Genomic DNA, 19418 nt, shown 5'->3' with positions numbered 1-19418 from the left:
ACGGTAACGTATGCCCTTGAAGAGGTGTTAATTAAATGTCGTTCAAATATTTTAGGGTCAACGGATGTTCTTATTAAATTTCTTCTCCAAAATAGCGTTAGTTTTGAGAAAAAAAAGACTTTTGAAAATGATACCCAAATGAATACCTTCCCAGGACACAGTTAAGAACGTTTTTTTTTTAATTCGGCCCATTTTCGACTTTAGAACCGTCCACATAATCAGCAGCTAATAAAGCTGATACACTAATTAATTGACATAGATGTATCATTTAGTGAAAATTGCATATATAGCACTATTTCTTTGCATTGCATGACATTTTTTGGGGATATTTTCCTACAAATGATTGTCCCCTTCTGTCCCGTTTTGAGATCTAAAACAATGGCATTTTCTTGCTCTCTCAACTAATTTTCCCCATATAACGATTATGTCCCCTGCATATTTTCAACTTTGGATACGAGCAATCTTTCATTTTCTAAAAAATGATTGTTTTACTATAGAAATGTTAGGCCTACTCCAAGGTTTTTCAATTATTACCAAAAAGTTCCCTCCAAAACAACTTTTTTCTTCAGGCCGCAATAAGCCATCGAAAAATGAAAGTAGAGAGTAATAAATATGATGATAAACGAATACAGCAAGATGTGATCCGGATTGCATTCAAATGGAAATAGTATTATCCTATTAATATTTTAGTTTTAATTAAGTGTTCATTATGTAATATTATTATAATGATGGAGATATTCAACTGTGAATATAAACAGATAAAATACAGATAAAACATTTTAAAATATATGTTTCATTCCGTTCCGGAAAATACACTACGGTTTGTCCACTTTTACTAATTTTGTTGTAATTTTACTCTCTACACCATTATATAGTTGATAAATTTAACTTTGGTTACGATATCTAAACTCCCAAAAATACATCTATGTTATACATTTTAATTCAATTTATGCAATAAAAATATTAAATCAATTTTATGTTTTTATTAAACCCCAACAATACTTCAATTGAAAGTGGTTTAGAGATTATAATCTTCATGTTCGCGGAGTTGGCAAAAATGAGGGCATCGTCTGTCATTGAACATATTTACTAATCTAGGATGTCTTCCAGTGTTGTTGCGATTTTAGGAAAATTTGTCTGCTTCTTTTTCTACTCCATTGCAATTTAATCCAGGTGAATGACTGATATTTTTATAAAATATATATTTCGATGCAAAACCTATCTTTGATGATGCAGTGCTTTCCCGGCTATATCAGTATCACGTTCTACCACGAATCTAATTCCGTGGTTCTACACGTATGTAAACTTTCTTAAGTGGTCAACGCAATTTTTCATGACATTTTAGAACAAACGAAAAATATTTTCAATCATTGTAAGAAAAATGTATGTTCGAATAAATATATCCTGTAAGGCCGACAATTTCTGAACGTTATGCAATCAGCGAATTACGATTCGTATTGGAGTAAAACAACAAAGTTCGGGTCACTCATAAACTGCTAGACTCTGATAAAGTCTCATATGCAAAACAATTGTCGAAAAGTGATGAATTATTTGCAAAAAATGGCAGGCTTTACAATGCAAACTCTCGTAAGGTGTGCATTATGCTTGCCACAAGTTTTGTCATTTCATCCTAAAACAGTGTAACGTGGTCAACCTCTGGATCAATTTTCCCTATTATCTTTTCATCATATATATACCAATAGGATTAATGGATGCTTATTATTTCTGCTCTAATAAATCATGTAAAAAAAAAGAACAAACATTGTCAGCTAATAGAGACTAGCTTACTTGTTTGTACATGTATGTGCAATATACCCATATATTGGAGGCTTTTGGGAAAGTAAATTTGCACATGTATAGTTTTTTTGTTAGAGCAAAAATATCAAATTTAGTCACCTAATTTTAGCACCAATATCAAATATTGTTCAGTCTGACCAAGGGCAAAGGATAGTAAGGTGCAGTGACCTACATGTAATTATCACATGCATCTGACCATAAACAATTAAACATGATATGTATTTGACTATATATTCAACAGTAAGATATGATGAAGCAAAATGTAGATTGGTAAAGTGCTGTAAGTTTTAATAACATGACACTATCTCATTATATTAGTAGTACATGCCTAAAACTTGAACCAGAATGTCAGACTGAACAATGAAATGTTTTGACAACTATTTTCTGACGGGAACCATTCGATGTGTGAATATAGAACATGTGAACATGCTGAAGCTTTAATTTTACTTGTATACTTATGATGGACATTTTAAAGTGTGTATATTATATATATTTTTATCATGGATTGTTCTAACTAACGTTTCTAACTTCAGGTGTAGAATACAATTATGGCTGTTTAAGAAGAAACCTTGTGATGGCTGCCCTATCATGGGCATCCATTAATCTGGCTGGTATCCAGCTACAGATCCAGGCAGCTTTAATTGTAGTCAAATGTTGTCCAGGTAACAAGTCTCAGCATTAAGGGCAAAGAAAAGAAAGGTGTCAAGGTTGCAGAGAAAATTAACTTTGCCTTATTGATATAAAATATTAAGACAGTAAATACACTAGAGTGAACTAAGAGAAAAATAAATATTGTATAAAATCTTAAAAGATTTATGAAGACACCTGCAGAATGCCAGGATATGAGCCAGAATGTGGCCCAAAATGTCGGTCGCGACAACATGCCCTGGAGTTTCTCTGCGCTGTTACGAAGGGAAACCTACAGGAGGTCCAGGCATATAGCAAGTTGTGTTACTCTGCCACTCAGTTCTGCGACAGTTATGGACGATGGCCGCTCCATGTTGCTGCTGCCTGTGGTAAAATAGACATCGCAGAATGGTTGTTAAATGAAAAGCATGGAGATCTCACATCCAAAGACATGGAGTCAGGCTGGACAGCTTTACACAGGGCTGCATTCTATGGACATCTCGCTACCATGCGACTCCTTATCCAGGTGAAACATCCTACCTGACAGTAACATATATGAAGTAAAAGTACTCAAGTGTTTGATTCTGGTTTATGTCATTGTTGATACTCTGATGCCCAAACCTTTTTCTATTTAAAAAAGGGGCAAAACTCCAAAATATGTAAAATGGCATTTTAAAGACAACCATAGTAATTGAAGATACTGGAATATTTCAAGGTAAAAAAAAGTCATTTAATTATGAATGATAATATGAAAACTTATGAAATGTATGTCTATCAGATTTGCTGAGATACAAAATGTATTGTTGTATAATTGATGTATGTTTGTTCTAATTTGACAGTACAACAGTGACATGTACACGAGAGACAATGAGGGACTAGGACCACTCGACCTGCTGTCCAAAGATCGACCAGTTTATGTTTCCTTTTCATCCACAGGTATGCATTGATTGGTATTGAGATTTTTAACCTGAGTTTCTCATGCTTCTAGCAATTCTATTGCAATATTGACATCTATGTCATTTCATTTTCAGATCCAACTGAAACTTTCACATGGGGAGATAATTCCAACATCACCCTTGGACATTCTAGTGAAAACCGTCGGACCTATCCAGAAGCTGTGGAGATTTTCAGAAAGCAAAATATTAGTGTAAAAAATGTAAGATATGTGAATTCATTAAAAAGTGACACTGCATGTGTGTGTTTGATAAACTGAATAGATTGAAAAGTAACTTCTAAATTTACACTGCACTGCAGATTAGAAGAGCAATGATAATACATGTTCACAAATTCTATTGAATCATTGTTGTGTTTATTGATGTTACAGGTGGTTCTGTGTAAGTATCACACAGTGTTCCTGACAGTGACGGGTCAGGTATACAGCTGTGGTCACGGCCATGGAGGGCGACTCGGCCATGGGGATGAGGAAACGTGTGTGGTAAGTTGTTTTGTTGCAATACTTGTTATCGCGACCATCCACGAGTTACTCCCCTTCGAAGTGTTCTTGCCGGAAAATGCACAAGTCTCGCGTGAGAATGCGAGGATACGGGGGCAAAATAATCTGCCATGTCTAAACAATATGACACACCTTCACTGTATTGAACCAACACAAATAACTCACAAGAATAGAGGTCACATCAAATGCATTTAGTAATGACATTCCAATCAAATTGTTCGTCCAAAACAAGCCTTCTGACATTTCATTTACATAAAGGTAACACACGATACTCTGTACGCCGCTGACGGTCCGTCACAGCTGTGACGCTTTAACTTCGTCCTCTTTTCAATATCTTGCCAATTTAACATGTCTGCTTGCTATCATAGGTGTACTAGCTCCCCCTTTTTCTTATTTATAGTAGGTGATACCTTTTGACTTTAAAATATTACCCAATTCATTACATGGAAGTTCGTGGAAATTCGTATCTGAATGTTTTGGCGCTGCCATGTTGTTTATATATCTGTTGCCCCAGCGAGTACAGTTAAATCCCCTCCTATTTGAAGAGTTCCACTGGTCGCGATATCATCTATTGTCTGTTCTCAGTTATAAAGCCAATTTCCAATGTAAATTTATATTTCTTTTCATTTTAAGTCTGCAGTTGCTGTCAAATTGATCACTGAATATATAATCTGGACAATTTGTATTGTCATTATTGAATGATTTGACATGACTTAGGCCAAACAAAAAAGCACAATTTTCTGTAACATGTTTGAAATATTTAGGGTTGATAGCTAGGAAACTAATTTTATTTAAAAAAATATTTTTATGTGGTTTATACAGGAGAGTGACCTTGAATTTAACAGTGTCTCTTTGAAAATTGCCTTAAAAGTTTAGGTTAGGCACAAAAAAGTCAGATATGTAGGGTTACCAGAAAAAAAAGAAATATTTTTGTTTGGTCTTAGAGTTTGTATGGTGAGCTTTGCATTCTGTAGTACTGTATTCAATATGGATATGGCATGGTTCCTTTTTCATTCTCTGTTTTTGAAGGATATATAATAAGCATGCTTTGATGATATTGTATAGTACAGGATGATTTCCTTGGCTGTATTACAGGTACCAAGACTTGTGGAAGCTGTCAAGGATGAAGTTTGTACACAAGTAGCAGCAGGACAAGACCACACCGTCCTTCTGATGCAAAGGTTTAAACATTCTTTTGTAATCCTCTTTTAGTTATTTGTAAAAACAAATTTAAGAAACACTTCATTCCAAAGCTCATAATATTAAGCCTATCTTATGGTATAGGTTGGCCAGAAATTGACAAAAGACAGTCTCTACCTCTTCTGCATTCTAGAAAAGTTGCAAAATTTATCATGTGGTATGTGTTATATTGACAGTGGTGCTGTGTACAGTTGTGGAATGAATGACAACCACCAGCTAGGACAGTTCCCAATGCCTTCTACTGGGAAAAGTTTGATTCCCAAGCAGGTGTGTTTCAATCTCAATTCCCTTGTCAGGCCAAATATTAATAAAACTTCTTTAAAATATTTTAATAGAATTACATTGTAAGATTTAAATTCTGCTAAAACAAAAAGGTATTGTAATAATTAGCCTGTGACTGGAACACACCGTTTATTGTGCCTGCTTTATCAACATAAACAATGTATTTCTTCACAGGTCTCAAACAAGAGTCACAAGAGTAAGACGATCCTGAGTGTGTGTGCTGGTCGCTTCCACACTGCCATGTTTACCTCAGATTCTGTTTTCACTTTTGGACTTAATGCAGGACAACTTGGTAAGTCAGTTACTTACCAGTAAATACAACCTAGCCAAAAGTGTCACTTTTAGTAATAAATACATTTAGGAAAGCTTCGTTGAAGCTCAACTCTTAAATGAACTTGAATATATTATTGACCTTTATTCTTACAAAATTTTCATTCATTGTTTTAAAAGTCCATGCTGCTTTGTCAAGAAAAAAATCACCAAATTTTATATATCTGGACTATTAAACAAGTTTAGGTTAACGAAATTCACCTATTTTGTAGATTTTATTCCAGAATGAAGAAGATATTTTATAGGCCAAGTTTAATAAATGATTTATGTTCAGAACACAAAGTCTTATATTTGGTCTCTGAAATCTCCAAATACCGGTAGTAAACTAATTATTATATAACCCTCCAGAATAAACTTTTTTTTTTTTTTTTAATAATGAAATTAAATTAACATGATAAAAAGCAGTGTGTATTCTGTAATAAGTGTGCAGTTTTTGACACTGTTCATTTGAAGGTCACTCCAAGGGTACAGAGAAGCAGAGCCAGCCCAGGCTGGTGGCCGCCCTCAATCACAGTGACATGGTGATAAGTCTAGCAGCAAGTTCTGATGCTGCCATCGTTATTCTGACAGGCAAGGGTGACCTGTATGTCATACACGAGTACCAGTGTAGGAAAATAGCCTCCAAGTAAGTACAAATATAATTCACATATGTCAAGGTTACAGTGGCTCTGCTTTAAAACACATTCTGGGTAAGGCCAAATGAAATTAATTACTTGTTTCTCAGGCCATTTTTTTTCAAAATAGATGCGGCAGGGCGGGTTATTGTTTTTTCATTTTACATGGCAAAAACGAGACGAGGGCGATTTTTTTTTATTGTGTAGTTTGTAAAACGTTCATTGTGGACATTACCTTGTCTTTTTATAGTTGTGTAGAGACCCGTCATAGAGCAAGCATCCGAAAATCCCCCCACAATGTTCCAAACTAGAATCACGAACCCCCCATTCCTTATTTGTACCGAATTGAGTGCCATTTGTACACAAGACTAATAAGTCATAATCATTTTAATGCTTGCCTGTATCTCAATCCTCACATCTAGGCTACATTCGCATATTCCGTTTGAAACGGTACGTGTTGCGCAGAAATTTTCCACGATAAATGAACATACTTGGACCGTTCTATAAGCAGAGCTAAAAATGTACAGTTTCGGAGAATAAAAAACAATGTATCAAGAATATTATGCCCTTCTCTCACGCGTCCACTAATTTACATAACGTATCTTAAAAATTACATGTGGCTTGACATTGTTTAAGAAATAACGCAAATTGGCAATAGTCAGCCTTTTAGTTTCGGTAAGGTACGTCTGGACCCCTCAATCTACACGTGCTAAATTTTCCTGAGGTCAGCCTCGGTCCAAATCTGTACCTGACGTTTTCTTTACAGGTTCAACCGGATACGCAAATGTAGCCTTATTCAAACGTTTTTGGCACTTGGGTGACTAACGAGTAAAAATGACATGCGGACCAATTTTCTGGATTATTTTTTAAAGATGGCGGCTGGCGCATTCACGATTTTTTTTTTATTACTTTCACGATAAAATCGGCAATGCGCACACTGCCATGAAATGCGCGCGGGCCTGAGAACCAAGTAATCAAATTTTTTGGGCCTAATCTTTTGTGCTATTACTGAGTAGTTAAATTTAATTAATACAGAAAAAAGCGAACCATATTAGTTATAGTCCTATAGCATATTGTGTGATACATTTTTCCTATAATTTGAGGGCCCTCAATATGAATGTGAACTTAACAGACCAAGCACATTTACTTTGAAATGCAATAAAATAAAGTTGATATCTAAATGTTTGCTGTATCGAAATCTAGAGTAGTTTACAATTTTTGTCATTGAAGGTTACAAGAGGTCACTAAATTGTTAATATCCGGAGGGAACCTTGACCACAACACTGACCTGGACATCATCAGGGAAGAGGGAGGATCTGAACTAGTGGTGGTTCTGCTCAGTGAATCTGGCTCTGTAAGTCATACACAACATGGATACTACTTCTTACCAATGGATAGACTACAAATCAGTTGATTAGTTTCAAAACATGTATTTACAATTTCGCTACCAACTACATATAGAGTTTCATGAGAACTTTAAATCACAAAAAGAACAAAAAGTGGAATTACCCACATGGGACATCATTGTTGGTGAAATTTCCTTTTTTTAAGTTCTGAATTATCAAGATCAACCTTCCCGAATTGGGTGGCTTGACAGGTATGTATTAACCTTTTGTTGTAGACCAGTAGACCATATCCTCGTGTAATAGACCAATAGAAAATGTCCCTGACTTCTATGTTTGTAGGTGTTGATATGGCGAGCATCACTACCCAAGCTGAGGCAATGCCAGTGGCGCATACGTCGTCAGCTCATTGTAAAGGATGTGAGTCTCAGCAGGTCTACCATAGGGATCATCACAGAGAAGGGTGAGGGCTTCCTGGGTACTATCACAGCCGCAAAGCCAAATAGTTCTAAAGACACCACTCAACAACATGGCAAGACTAAAGGTAAACAACATGGCAAGACTAAAGGTAAAAAATATTGTATCATGCCAGTGATTTTTTAACTTTTTTTTCCAAAGGGCCGGTGCCTTTTTTTATTGGGAATTTTACTGCACGGACACAAAGAATTGGGAATTTTACGACATGTTACGGATGTATGATATTGGGGAAATTTTGTTTGATTGCGCTCAAACAACCTCCTATGTAAACAAAGCTTGAAGCTTGAATTCAATGCCCCAAGATAAACTTCTATTTGTGAAAATTTTTAACCACGTTGTACAACACTAAAAATGGGGTAAAAATATCACTACATGTCCCATCATAACATTGGGTGGTTGGATGCATATAGCATTGTCAGAATAGATCCATTTGTACATACAACACATCATGCTTTACTACATTTGCTTTTCATTTATCGTGAAGATCCAAAGTCAAAGTCTCTTCTTACAATTAGTGTTGGGAATCAATTGAAATTTTATGATGGATCAATGGTTACCATAAGCCTATCGTTTAATAATAATCGTTTCTAAAAACCCTCCATGTTGTTGCTGCAAGTTGCTAACACAAATGAAAAATAATGCATGTACATTTCATTTTGTATGAAATAGCTTCCTACAAACACTAGATCTGTAATTTATAGTCCTAACCAGGCTGAACAGTAAAAGTGAGTCAGTGTTGATGTCAATGTAGCAGCTTCTTATATTATCTGGAGAATATTGCATTACTCTTGATAATATCTAGCAAGGAGATAAACTTGAAATTATCAATCAATCTACTGAAACTCCATAATATGTATCTACCCACATTTATTCCGACTAAAATCAATCATGAATTCTGCATAATCCCTACACACAATTATTCCGACAAAAATCAATCATGAATTCTGCATAATACATACACACATATGTTCCGACTAAAATCAATCATGAATTCTGCATAATCCCTACACACAATTATTCCGACTAAAATCAATCATGAATTCTGCATAATACATACACACAATTATTCTGACTAAAATTTATCATGAATTCTGAGGTCATGAACCATTTTATTGGCCTAAATAGTCAATTAAGTCAATTAAAGGAGAACAACCCAACATAAAAACATTCATTATGAATTGACAATACATTAAACTAACAAGACACACTACAAATTTAGCACAATGTAATATTATAGGTATGTGATTGTAGGTGAGCGAGGTCGTGGCCATGGTGACCACCGTCCTGATGAGTTTAGTATGAGCCTGCTGGACCTGATGCTGAAGGATGGAGATGAGGAGGTTCAGGTTCACAGGATCCCACAAATCCATCGTGGACTCTTCATCCAGACTGACATCAAAGGACGTAACTACGCTGTGCAGCAGGCACTGGTCAATCTGTGGTAGGACATTATTTATCTCCTCTAATGACAAGATCACTAAAACTTCACAACCAGTGGTTGATAAATGTTATTCAAGAAATCTGACTGAATTTTAAAGTGACCATGTATTTAATATTGATATTTGATTGAATTTAAACTTCCAAAGCATCAAAATTGTTCTCTTTAATGTTAATTGCTTAATCCAAAAAAAAAAAAAACCTGCTTTATGTGATTTATTTGAATTTTTTGATTTGTTAATCAATCAAGAAAACTTAAGGTTTTAATATCATGATAATGCTTGATTTCCTTTTATAGATCAGGTCTATCTAATATTTTTACATTTTCTCTAACAAATACTGTATTATGTATTAAACATATCAATAAAATGGAAGTAGCCATTTCTACGCATTTACAGTAACAGAGGTCACTTGTTCAAATGCCACTGAAATTGAACCCAGAACTACAGATTACTAGTCCAGTGTTCTCCTGATTGAGTTAAAGAGAACTTGGCTTTTATCAAGTCATGAACAAGCGACTTGATGTTTCACCACTGCACCAGTCATAAATAGAACAACAAAATTCAGTGTTACAGATGTTCCTTGTGTCAGCAGTTCTACGTTCATAGAGGACTTCACTCAACTTCTGGATGAGGCAGACGAGTATGATGTGATCCATGACATTGTTATACAGGTAAGCCCTTCAATCTGTCTCAGCAGGAACATCTACAATGTACTTGTTGTAAAACCAAAAATAAGACAACTTAATTGTCAGTATGATTTGATATATATATTTATTTTTTTATCTTAGATATTGATGTGACATATTTTGGCGAAGATACTTCTACCACAAAACATCTTTATCATTAAGATGACCTGAATCTCTGCACATGAGAAATGGTCCGACACGAATTGTCCAAAACATGGCGATCTAACCAATTTCATGTTGCATGTTCTTATGTTAGTGAGCAACTTATCTCAGATCTCTGAATATAGATAAGATTTGTATCATCTTGGCATATTGTGAAAATAATGTTTCCATTATTTATAGGCAGGTGGGCATACATGGCCAGCCCATAAGTACATCCTACTTAGCAGGAGTGACTACTTCCACAAACTTCTGGCCGAGTCCAAAAAGAAAGATTCATTAACTGATCATCAGGTTATCTATATTGATGATATACACCCAGATATATTTGAGCAATTACTGACCTTCCTGTATACTGACACCTGCAGCCTCCTTACCCCGGGGACAAAGTTTGACCTGAGTCCATGGACACCCCCTCCTCAGGGTCAGGGGGACGGGTTTGACAGGAATGAGGTGGAGAAGGGAGACAGTCCTGATATTTTCTTCTCCAAATCTGGGAAAGAGTTGTCAGCATTTGAGGTTCGTCAGAAAATGAAGAGTGCCAGTAAAGAGATCAAAGATAATGGCAACAAGGCCAGAACTAAGAACCCTGTCAAAATGCTGATGGATGCTGCCAAGAAATTTGGAGTTAAAGGATTGGGGAAGAGGTAAATCAATGAACAGGATTTCTAGGATATATTAGGTACAAAACTTGTGTTTTTCAGAAACAGCACAAAATCATTTTGAAAATTTTGAAAGTTCTTATTTTCAAGAATAACTACTATTGAAATCAAGAAGGTTTTAAATTCATAGAATATTTAAGATTTCTTTATTCCTTATTTTTGTAACTTTGAAGCTGTTATTTTATTTGTTACACTTAGACTGGAGACAGTGAAGTATGTGAATGGAGGAATTGAGCTGGCCAAGAAACATTCCACTGTACCAAAGATGAAGTTTGACAGACACAAGTTGTGAGTTAAGACTTTAAATGTCTCTTGAAATTGTTAATATAGTGAGCTCGGATTGCATTGCAGTAAGGGTCAATGTGATAAAGCTCTAGTTTAATAATTCAAATATCACTTATACCACTACAGAGGTCATTTAGGGAGACGCTTGCCCCAACATGAGTAAATTCATTATTGTGTTAATACAGTAGTGACATCAAGGACATACTTCCCACCATCAATAGTTAAGGGGGATCTGCCCACCTTTTAATATTTCTCTGGCTTATTTCATAATAACACTCTGTACAAATACATTTTTGAATAGAGGGAGAAATCAGGTGTGTTTTTTTCTAATTGAAATAACATGTGAGATTCATAGGAAAATGACCAAGGTAATTGATAGTCTTATCCATGTATTGTAAAATTGTTTTTGTCCACAGATGTGATCTGTATGATGTTAGTATCCAATCAGACAGTGACACAGTGATCCACTGTCACAAGTGTGTGTTAGTGGCCAGACTGGAGTACTTCCACAGCATGCTAGGCAGTGGCTGGGTCGAGGTAAGTAGCCTGAACAATGAACATCTTTTATCTCCTGATGTTGACTGCCAGTAACTTCACCTTATCCAATCATCCTAATTCCCAAAGAATCATGTTAAAAATATACTTGTATGCATCTATTGCTAATGACTTTGACATGATATTGAAATTACTTGCTTATTTAAGCTGTTAAATAACTTAATTTATTTTATTTGATGACAAAGATTACAAAAACTGACTTCACAGAAAAAGTTTTATTGACAATGCTGAGTTGAAGTCTTATTTGAAGGTTGATATTTTTTTAGGTAATCTAACTACGGAATTTTGGTTTGAAATTCTGATAGCTTAACACATGTTATTGTAATGCAAACCTGAACTCATTTTCACAAACTTCACATTAAGTACAGAATTTCGAGGATTCTTGTTTGAATTTTCCAAAAATTCTGAACTAATTATTGATGTTTGATAGTGTAAAGCAAGTTTGACCTGATCCTGTTTAAAACTTATGTGGGTGAACTTTATCTGATTTTGTTTATAGATGATGTTTGTGTTGATGAATTTGACCTGAAACAATGTTTATGACATAAGCACCATATTTTAAGTATGTAGATGACCTGGATGAATTGTATTTCAGACATCCAACACAAAATCTCTCTCTCTACCTGTTTCTGGCGACATACTGGTGATACTCGTAGACTTTCTGTACACAGACTCCTCTGTTAAAGTGGAAGGTGGGTATGGCATTTAATCTTTGCCAGACAAAGTATCCTCACTTCATAAAAGTGCCCCCTTTTCAGTCAATTTTAATTTCTGCCTTGCATTATATCATCTATTCAGTAACACTTCAATTGACTTTGAATTTTGTCTTAATTTTCTACTATTGGCATGATGATCTTATTAAAAATAAATGCAATTTTATTTTCTAATAAATTTATTGCCATAAATTATAATGGTTTCTAACACTAAACACTTTTATGGTTTACATCAATATTATAATGACCTAACAGTAATAAATTTACAAAGGTTTAAATATTTATTTACAGAGTGCGTCAACGCTGAGTTCCTGTGTAACATCCTGGTGTCAGCTGACCAGTTGTTGATTAGCAGACTAAAGGAGATATGTGAGGTGTCCATCACCACACTCAGTAAGGTTTAATCTTAATTTTCTCTATTTCACATATAAAAGGTTTCTCTACATAATTAGGTAGAGCATTTGTAATGAAAAAAATAATTGCATCCAGACCCTTAACAAGAAAAAGAGAAGAGAAAAAGAAAATCAAAATTTTCACTGTTGTGTTTTCCAGTTAACCTGAAGAACGTGTCGGAGATCCTAGAGTTTTCCTGTGTTTACAATGCACATCAACTGCGGGCTGCCTGTCAGGAGTTCATCGTCATCAACCTGGCCGCCATGTTTGAGGGCAGGTATGTTACAATTATATTTACTACTTTTCTATACATTTAAAAGTGACAATAGAGCTGGCATATGTTTGCAATTTCTTGGAGCTTGCCTTTTACTGTTCTCTGTACTATCGTACTTGCACTCAGTAAGCAATAAGTCATTTTTCTGTGTTAACACAGACACCTTGATGTATTGAGTGACGATGTCTTGGCTGGTCTGACCACCTACTACCACAAAAAGACCGAAGCAATGTCCCGGCGTATAGTTACACCGTACTTTGACGGGCCTAGTAAGAATTTTCTGGAATCTCTGGTAGTAGACATGGACAGAGAAGGCCCTACGCCTTCTAGTGAAGGCAGTCACAAGAAAAACAAGTCAAAGAAGAGGAGAAGCCGTCAGAAAAGCTTGAGTGAGGAATTTGAAAAGTCAGCACAGATCACCCCACACAAACGGGATCGACAGATCTCAGTCAGCTCAGATACCAGTGTTAGGTCTGAGGAGGAAAGCTTAGATAACATCCTTAACTTACTTGCTACTAGTCCTGACAACACTGAAGCTGTACAGGTACTAATAACTGTTCTGAATCTATACAGGTACTTTCACATTATTTATTACAAAGTAATACTTTGTGTTACTTGCATGGGATTGTTCACTATAGTGGTGTGTTTACAGAGCCACATTACCAAGATCACTTTTAAAAATATCCTAGCACTGTACACGGTAGAAATCTTTTACAGCTTTGCAGCAATAAGCAATATCTTCATTCCAAGTTTAAAAAGAGTTACATTCCCTGGTAGAGTTGATACGTTCTTTACAATAATGTTGTAATGTTTCAGAGTCCAGTGGAAGATAGCAAAACCGAAAAACATTTGAACGAGAAGATGTTGCCAAGGGAAGAAGCATTACCAAGGAAGAACAAATCTAGATTCAAGAATACCCAGAAACCACTAACAATCAGCCTGACCTCAAGGTCACATGATCCCTTACCTGTGACCTCTACCACCTCTGTGACTTCCCCAGCGGCAGTGCAGCCAGTGGTGGTGGCCTGGCAGAAATCTCCTACTCCACAGAAATCTCCTACTCCACAGAAATCTCCTACTCCACAGAAAATCACCACTCCTAGTGTACTTCCTGTCTCGACCACGGATATGATAAGCCCCAGAGTTTCAAGTGCTGGACTCAGTCTTAGAGAGATCATGGAGGAAGAAAACAGGAGGTAGGGAAAACAAACTGGTCTACTTGGTATTTTGTCTTAGGCAATATCAAACTCATCACATTGAGTTACACTGAGATACCACAAATATCTCTAGGTACTACTGATCTGCTTCAGATTGTTCAAAGGTTCAAGATGACAATGAACTGTAGAAGACATATGAACGATAAATGTTAGCCATGTACTATACTGGTATGTTGATCAGCTTGTACACTGAATCTACAATCTTGGTAAATTCTATTTAACTTGTAAATGGTTGTAAATATACCTGATGTGCTACTTTTTCAGTAGCAATTGTTTGTATTTAAGAACAAAGATATTCTTATTTTATGTTCATGCTTACCTCAGGATTAAAAGTCCAATCAAGAGCAGCTCCAAGTTTTCCTGGAAGGAAGCCAAGAAACACCAGAAAGCTGTGGCCGTGAGCAGTAGTAGTCAGCCACCGGTGGGAAGTAATGAAACGGAGCCCCAAACCAGCCCCACCCCCAACAAACCAGCATGTCCATGGTAAACGTATCTTACTCTAGTAATTAATTTGAAATTTCCACAACACGCAAACAAACTCAGAAAACTCTGCTGAAATTATTTGAACAATATTTTAAAAAAAAACAACAACTTGATTTTCAATCAAATTTTCATCTAAAGTCTAGCCCCAGCTAACTATCTGGTATTAGTCATGGAGGACATCGTGAAATGAATAAATATGTTAATATATTCAACACTATTTGAACTGGTAATTCCATTTTTTTATTTGTTAATTTAAATAAGGTAATCATTTCTGATGTACCAGGATAATTAATTTTTGTCTTATTTCCAGGGGTGATGTGAACACCACAGTAAAACCGTTCAGAGATCTGATGTCCGAGGATAGCTCTAGTGTAGTCAAAAAATCCTCACCATCAAAACAGACCATCCAAACAAATCCTGTACCGCACAAGGGATCAAAACCAAAACCCACAGTCAGGTAATGGACGTTGATAGATTCCATTTCAGATCACAAGCGTTAAAACTGCTGTTTCCTGAAGTCCGACCCTGGAAATGACGTTTCAAAAGTGGTTTATGTAAATAGAAGATTGTATCTGCTCCTTCTATATCTATGAAGACTCGCAAGACTTAATCATTTGAAGTGGTACAATTTAACCTTTGTATCCTTGTCACAATCAGTCGACAATCATTACAGTTTTGCATTGATCTTGCAGTTGGGGAATACCAACAGGTCGTGTACGAAATGAGGGCTCGCTGAGTGACCCCATAACGGAGGAGCCTTTGAGTCCCAGGAGCCTGGACAACCCCTGGACTAAAAGAGTCATCGCCAGCCCCTCCCCTGGGGATTCTGTGAGCTTCACTGACATTGTCAAGGATGAAGAGCAGCGGTTTGAGACCCTGGCTAAGCTGGCCAGGAAACCCCTCGGCTTGATCCAGGTAGGTAGGAAGAATTGCACACTGTTAAGATATACAGTGGATCTCTTCAACAATGTATAATATCCTGTTTCTCAGAAAAAATTATGGAATAATTGGATATTAGATTGAATCATCAAACTACAGTTCATTATAAGGCTGCTTCAACCAGAAGTGAGAACCCCTATATCGCCAGACCATAGAACTTAAGAAGGAGCATTTACGGACATGGAAACACAACAAATTCATATGCTAAATTTCAAAGAAAATTGTATTTTATGCTTATACTATTTGACATATGGTTTCCACTTCAACTTTTGATCAGACCCAAGGATGGATTGTAGCGAGAGAAAAAAAATGTTTATCTATATTTATTTATATATTTTTTTGAAATAAAGAAAATACCAAATGATTAACATATTAATAACAAGTTCCTTTAAATTTGTTTATGTTGCCAGATAGAGGAACAGGCTATACAGGAGCTTTTGGTGTACTACCGGGCTGCCGACAACTTTAACGAACAGATTACAGTGGAAAGGGTCGTGCAGCAAATGGCAACACCGTTATGGAAAAAGTCGTAAAGCAAATATCTGATCAATACTGTGAACAAACATATTTTAGCAGTATTCTAATTTTGGCCCTTTTCTGGCTTTCAATATTGCGCTAAATTATGGTTGCACTAATTCACATTGAAGTTTCTATATGTAGTTTCCTATTGCGTATATTGTGAGAGTGCCAATTCACCAATTTGCTAAATTGATTGAAATTCAATAATATGCTAAAATCCACTCAAAAAGTATGTTACAGTAATTCAGATCATATTAAAAAACGTGTTACAAGACGACTGCCACTTAAAACCTTGTGTTATATATCTTAAACAAAACAATTAAGATACATAGAATAGACAAAGGTAAATAGTAGAGGTGAAATTAACTGATACATAGAATAGACAAAGGTAAAGAGTAGAGGTGAAATTAACTTGATTATGTACATTATAATTGGTAGGATTGTAACCATTTACAGAGCTGATGTGGTGTTGGAATACATGAAAAAAGTGTTCAATGGTAACCAGAAAAGATTACTTCATAGTTCATTTACACTGTGTAAATATTTAGATCATCACATGTTTATCAATTTAGAAAAAAGTACACAAGCAATGAAAATTAGCATAAAGGTATGTGTAACATCTGTTTATAGTGCTATAGTGAGTTGTTGATGGTGCTACCAGTAATCTTAGAAGTTATTGAGTCAATCTTACATTTTGTTAAAAGTGCTGTAATGAATTTTTACGAGAAAGTTATTACAACATGAACAAATAATGTGGTGTTATGTACTGATTTTTAAAACCAATCTTTGTCTTTCCAGTAGATAGCCATGTGTTCTCTTTTTATGAAGCAAATTGATTGAAATTTGCTGCTTTACTGGCTCATGGTATTTCATTAAGTAAGATGACTCGTTTCTTGAATGTGTGTATTATTGGTGTACATGTGTGTGTGTGTATTATTGGCTTCCTGAGTGTGTGTACGGTTGATGTATATGTGTGTGTGGATTATTGGATTCCTGAGTGTGTGTAGGGTTCATGTACACTTTACATGTGTGTGTGTGAGGACTATTGGTTTTCAAGTGTGTGTAGGATTAGTGTACATTTGTGTCTATGGGATTACTGGCTTCCTGAGTGTGTGTAGGATTAGTGTTCATTTGTGCATGTGTTATGATTTTTACCTAGAAACTACCATTAACTTTTAAATAGCATCATCTTTGAACTGATCATTGGCCAGTTCATGTGACATCTGAACTTATTTTCACATCAGTGTTTTAAAGATTTATGGAATCGCTCTATGTATTCCCGTTAAAAACATATCGTTCAGAAAGAGTATTGAATGTTTATTGCCTGTCCTTAAATACATATCAACTGTATTCAGAGACAACATTGAAGGTTCTGAAAGCAATTGTCAATACTGAAATATGTAATCAATGTAAAGCATGTGCTGTCGCAGAGTTAGAACTACTATAGTGTCATTGTTTTGTTAATAAATGAAAGCAAATGTGTGAAGAACGTACAATACTTCTGTGTGTGCCACATTTTCATGGTTGTGTGAGAAAATAATCACCACAAGTTAACAGCATCTAAATTATTCAGATGGATGTGTTTATCTGAATTAACACAAGTTAACAAGACAATATGATACAATGTAATTAATACCATATTAATGCAAGGGAGAAAGTTGGTATGCACAACCTGAGATAACTTTTTGTTTCAGTAATTTTGTAGTAAATTTTAAAAGTTGTTCTACTAAAAATAAGTTTTAAAATAAGCCATTGATTTAATACATGATTTTAGGGTATAACTAAATATGTAATCTAACTCTTAATTGTATGACACTTTATATGTGTGTTTTACAGTGTTATGCAGATTAGCGTGTCTGAATGGGAAAGCTATTCCTTGCGTACAATATCTATAATTGTACAGTGTATATATATGTGTGTGTGAGTGTGTGTTGCCGGTACTCGGCTGATTTTGTGCCTGCCGACAAGTGTACAACTTTTATTAATTGTATCATTACAATCACCAAAGAGGTTTTTGGTAAATATTTTGTTGACAGTGCTATATTGTTGAACATTTTTATGTTCATTTACATTATTGTTGATATTATTTTACACAATTTTTGCTGATAATGTAAATAATGTCCTATTTATTATACAAACTTTGTTTTTATTATTGTTAACTGATGTTGTTACCTCCCCTGAAGTGGATCATTGTCTCTATGTACAGTCAATGGTGCAGTTTATTGGGGTTTAGACACCTGAAACACTAAAATTGAAAACTTTTGTTCCCATTTTATCTACAAATATAAAAAGACTGCATTAATAGCTGGAAAATGCAAGTGCATGTTGTAAAAATTTAATAAAGCATTACCAGTACATATGTGAAGGGAGTTAACTCTTTGAAGCTTGGAGTATTTCCAAATCAATTGTGAGTATTAGGTCAAATGTTGGTGTAATATAAATTGGAGGATGAAACTTGTAAACTCATACATCAATCAGTCTATTAAACAACTTAAAGACGTCAGTATCATTGTGTTCAACCAATCACCTATGTATAACAAATAAGATATGTAAATAAATTATTTGCTGTCAAAATCTGCTTTTGCTTACATGTTGCAATAGTGGTAGCCCTGGAATCCAAGGCTATGCTGATTGTTGTGAGGTTATGATTATGTCTGGATACTTAAATGTTGTCAGACAATAAATTTTGCCATTTTGAATTGTTTTAATATTAAAAAGTAAAGAAATTTAGCCATGATAAGATGATTAGAATTTACCTTGCAATAATACATGAATGATGATACTAATCCCTTCATTTGTCAAGTAATGAAGAATGGTACATATTTCATGCTTTTGATATGGTTTTTCAGCTCACCTGATCCGAGACTGGTGAGATTATGTTATCGGCGGGGGAGTCCATCAGTCATCAACTCATCCTTTAAAATGCTTCTAGTCCAGAATTTGGTATTGAAACATCCTTTGCCAAAGGGAT

The 19418-nt window shown here is 35.3% G+C and overlaps 1 protein-coding gene across 2 annotated transcripts; it reads left to right on the top strand.

Annotated features, from left to right (window-relative positions):
• The first annotated feature begins 1038 nt into the window (after window positions 1-1038).
• On the top strand, window positions 1039-17404 carry LOC110455450 (inhibitor of Bruton tyrosine kinase-like). Of its 2 annotated transcripts, none has more exons than XM_021505591.1 (25): window positions 1039-1173; window positions 2331-2950; window positions 3264-3360; window positions 3456-3580; window positions 3749-3859; window positions 4973-5058; window positions 5254-5344; window positions 5534-5651; window positions 6143-6314; window positions 7534-7657; window positions 7989-8190; window positions 9375-9564; window positions 10128-10233; window positions 10591-11054; window positions 11268-11357; window positions 11771-11891; window positions 12505-12601; window positions 12914-13015; window positions 13175-13292; window positions 13449-13833; window positions 14106-14485; window positions 14831-14989; window positions 15300-15446; window positions 15682-15904; window positions 16339-17404. In XM_021505591.1, the coding sequence occupies exons 2-25, from the start codon at window positions 2630-2632 to the stop codon at window positions 16459-16461; spliced, it is 4152 nt and encodes a 1383-aa protein (XP_021361266.1). In that variant the 5' UTR covers window positions 1039-1173; window positions 2331-2629; the 3' UTR covers window positions 16462-17404. The 2 variants fall into 2 exon arrangements, with proteins under 2 accessions (XP_021361266.1, XP_021361267.1); XM_021505592.1 differs by lacking the exon at window positions 1039-1173 and adding an exon at window positions 1225-1296.
• The last annotated feature ends 2014 nt before the right edge of the window (window positions 17405-19418 follow it).

The sequence above is a fragment of the Mizuhopecten yessoensis genome, unplaced genomic scaffold (genome assembly GCF_002113885.1).
Source record: "Mizuhopecten yessoensis strain PY_sf001 unplaced genomic scaffold, ASM211388v2 scaffold8221, whole genome shotgun sequence".
Taxonomy (NCBI): Eukaryota; Metazoa; Mollusca; class Bivalvia; order Pectinida; family Pectinidae; genus Mizuhopecten; species Mizuhopecten yessoensis.
The sequence above is the reverse complement of the archived record's forward strand: the minus strand, read 5'-3'. Positions and strand labels throughout refer to the sequence as shown.

What these genes read in the sequence shown, in the direction of transcription:
- LOC110455450 (XM_021505591.1), top strand. Translation starts at nt 2,630, where the DNA reads ATGCCAGGATATGAGCCAGAATGTGGCCCAAAATGTCGGTCGCGACAA. An exon ending in CCATGCGACTCCTTATCCAG is followed by an intron (nt 2,951 to 3,263) that starts GTGAAACATCCT and finishes CTAATTTGACAG; the next exon opens with TACAACAGTGACATGTACAC. An exon ending in AAAGTTTGATTCCCAAGCAG is followed by an intron (nt 5,345 to 5,533) that starts GTGTGTTTCAAT and finishes ATTTCTTCACAG; the next exon opens with GTCTCAAACAAGAGTCACAA.